The following is a 3407-nucleotide window of genomic DNA, read 5'->3' as shown; positions in this document are numbered from 1 at the left end:
TACACTTGGTCTTCTTTATATAAAGCCGGTAGGCTCGAATCAATTGAAAAACCAATTGTAAGTGCTCTAAGTGTTGAGGCCAAGACTTGCTGAAAATTAGTATGTCATCAAAGAATACTAACACAAATTTGCAGAGATAATCGGTAAATACCTAGTTCATTAAGGTCTGAAATGTTGATCGAGCATTGGAGAGACCAAAGGGCATGATAAAAAATTCAAAGTGACCATGATGTGTCCGGAATGTTGTCTTGTGAATATCTGGAGAATACATACGGACCTGATGGTAGCCAGAGCACAAATCGAGCTTGGTGAAAATTTGAGCTCCATGAAGTTCATCCTATAACTCATCCACAACTGGAATAGGGAACTTGTCTTTGATAGTCTTGGAGTTCAATTCCCTATAATCCACGCAAATCTCCAAGTGTTGTCTTGTTTCTTAACTAACAAGACCAGTGAAGAGAAAGGGGATGTACTTCTTCGGATGAGGCCTTGCTCAAGCATCTATTTGCATTGTTTTTCTATTTCGTCTTTTTGGAGATGGGGATATCGATAGGGGCTCACCACCACCACATCAGAACTATCCTTCAATGAAATTTTATGGTCACACCTTCTTAGAGGCGGGAGACCCTTTGGTTCCTGAAAGACCTCGTCATAATCCTCCAATAAATTTTTTAAGTTCATGGCCGAGGGCTGCTGCTGCTGGAGTACACGTAAGTGTGAAGGAATTTCAGTCTTATTACCCTGGAAAGTGTACTTCTGGCCTGCCATCTCAAAGCTCATGGTCAAGGCTGTGAAATCCCACAAAATGGGCCCCAAAGCTTGCATCCATGTAATGCCGAGAACCATATCAAATCCTACTAGTGGTATGATCAGAAATTCTGCCTCAAACGGATGACCTTCAATGGAAAACAACACTGCCTTACTGATCCCATAACTGCGAAGTTTTTCTCCATTAGCCACTGACACTGAAGCTGCTGGACGAGGCTGTACTGGAAGTTGTAACTTCTGAGCCGCATTGAAGCTTATGAAATTATGAGTACTGCCAGAGTCAACCAAACTGAGGAGTGGTTGCTCATTGACGAGGGCACATAGTTGCATTGTTTTGGTGGATTGGAGGCCGGTAATGGCGTGGAGAGAAATTTCAGGTTCGTTTTCTTCCTCCACTGGTTCGGTATTGTCTGGGGCTTCTTCCTCCTCATCCTCTACTTCTAACCAAAAAAATTTTGGCATTGATGTCCAAAGGTATATTTTTCATCACAATTATAACATAAGCCTTGGGACCTTCTGTCTTCCATCTCTGCCCTGTTCAATTTTCAGATGAATACCGGTTGAGATAGACTTTTCTTGGAAGCTTGAGGAGAATTGGAAGGTACTGAGTTACGCCATGGGGTTGCTGTGTGTGGGATGCCTGCAAACTGTCTTCCTCCCTGCCATGGAGGTCTGCGTGCCTGGAATTTTTGTTTGGCTTCAAGTGCTCTGGCCAAATTCATTGCTCTAGCCAAATCCGTAGGAGCAAGGAGCTCCACTTCCAGATGGAAGGCCTCTGTGAAGCCGGCTGTAAACAAGCTGACTTGCTGGTCCACCTTGACTACCTTGTTGGCCCTGGCCAATTTTTCTCGGAAGGCTTTTTGGTACTGTTCGACCGTGCCGGTTTGACGTAGCAACACCAAGTCCCCTAAGGGATTGTTTTGAGCCGAAGGCTCAAACCAGATGGAGCATAAATCTTTGAATTCCTGCCAATTTAAATAGGGATACTCCAATTCTAATTGATGGCCCCATAGTTGCGCTTCGTTGAGCATGTGGAAGGTGGCCAATCCCACTTTATCACTGTCAGTAGTTCGTTGGTGAGAAAAAAATTTCTCACACCTGTAAAGCCATATCAACGGGTCCTCCGATCCCTTAAAAATTGGGAATTCCAATTTGGTGTATCTCGGGATGGTCCCACCTTCGGGACTCAAATTCCCCCCTGACACTGGTGGCTCTGTGTGTCCAACATACTGGTACCCCTGCCTGGCCGCAGGGCTCCTTTCCCCCTCTCGTGGGTTGGAACTTCTTCCCCCAATTATATCAAATAGTCTATTAGATAAATTGTCGATTTGTAATTGTACCTGTTGGGCGACCCTACATTCCAGCAATGTGACCAAACGCTCTTCGGATTCCTCTTGTCTTGCTGTTGCTCAGGCGTCGCTCTGTTCTCTCTCAACGTGCATCATTTCTTTGATGTTAGCTATCAACTCGACGTTGTTGGATGATTGTCCCATATTGACCTGCTCTGATACTAAGATGTTATGGTCTCTGACCATGGATCGAGTGATTCGATGATGGGAGAGGTCTTCTTGTAAATCGAGGGTAGAACCAGGACGCCGAGACTTTTCTGGTCTACCTATGGTGACGGGTTGTGAGGAACAGCGGATTGGAATGGCTAACGTGAGAGAAGAGGAGAGATGGATTGGCGAGGATGAGGATAACCAGGCTCGTCAAAGGGAGTCTGCACCTTGGGTTCCAGGGGAACGCCGACCCTGGTTCATTGAAGGAGAACGCAAATCCCTAGTAACTTTCTTCTTGTCTTTCCTTTCTTCTCGATGACCTCTTAAAGCAAAGGCTCAAGCATAGTGTTTACGATTATTACAATACTGCCCTCGTGGGTTCCCTACTTGACATTCATGAATTTAAAAGAACATAAACTGGTTAAGGTACTTCACTACTCCACTGAATCACTGACTCGTCTGCGTCGTCTCTGGATTACTCATTCTGCTATCAAGTCCACAACATGGCCCTAAGGGCTTTGTAAAAAAACTATAAATAGAGGCCCTTGGCTAAGAGGTAGAGTATTAAGTTCTCTCCTCTCTTCTCAAATTCGTCCAAACTCTCCTCTCCCTTATCTTGGAAGTTGATATCTAAACTCTCTGTCCTTTCTCTATTCTTCTCCTCCTCTCCCCCTTTGACTCGAGATCATTATGGAGTCCTAAATTCTAAAAGACGAGACATCGGACAAGCCCATAATAATTCCTACAGCATATCAAGTCCTATGGCAAGGCTCGCATCTGGGTTTTAGTGGTTCTGTTTGAAAGGCTGAAATTTGATTTGCAAATTGAAGAAGTGTTCGCTTCATGAAATTGTTCTGGTTCGCCATGTTTTGTTTGTTGGTGTTTATGTCTTTCAGGCATAAGCTGCATAAAGAGGTGGTTAGGCCCAACGACATATAATTTTGAATTTCAATAGATTCAATGTATCCACTTTGTCTCAGATTCGTACACAGGTTTTAAGCTCCCTTGCCATGGATCAAGTCACCCGACGATCACCTCTAGGTTCCAGATTGGAATGAGTCATTGAGAAGGGTTTGGAATTCTGGGAACGCCCTATTTCTGAGAGACACTAAGCTTTCGAAGGAAGCTTACATCTTGGAC

At 44.4% G+C, this 3407-nt stretch overlaps 1 protein-coding gene across 1 annotated transcript; it reads right to left on the bottom strand.

Moving 5' to 3' along the window:
- Positions 1 to 501: 501 nt before the first annotated feature.
- LOC137947687 (uncharacterized) lies at positions 502 to 1230 on the bottom strand. Its single transcript, XM_068793466.1, has one exon. It carries the CDS (start codon positions 1228 to 1230, stop codon positions 502 to 504), a length of 729 nt encoding a protein of 242 aa, XP_068649567.1.
- Between the last annotated feature and the right edge of the window lie 2177 nt (positions 1231 to 3407).

The sequence above is a fragment of the Aristolochia californica genome, unplaced genomic scaffold, assembly GCF_029961685.1.
Source record: "Aristolochia californica isolate CCGP_79_NKW_82.1479 unplaced genomic scaffold, dmAriCali1.0.hap1 SCAF_13, whole genome shotgun sequence".
In the NCBI taxonomy this organism is placed as follows: Eukaryota; Viridiplantae; Streptophyta; class Magnoliopsida; order Piperales; family Aristolochiaceae; genus Aristolochia; species Aristolochia californica.
The sequence above is the reverse complement of the archived record's forward strand: the minus strand, read 5'-3'. Positions and strand labels throughout refer to the sequence as shown.

Bases quoted from the DNA above. Each gene is read 5' to 3' on its own strand.
- LOC137947687 (XM_068793466.1), bottom strand. From the start codon at position 1,230: ATGCCAAAATTTTTTTGGTTAGAAGTAGAGGATGAGGAGGAAGAAGCC.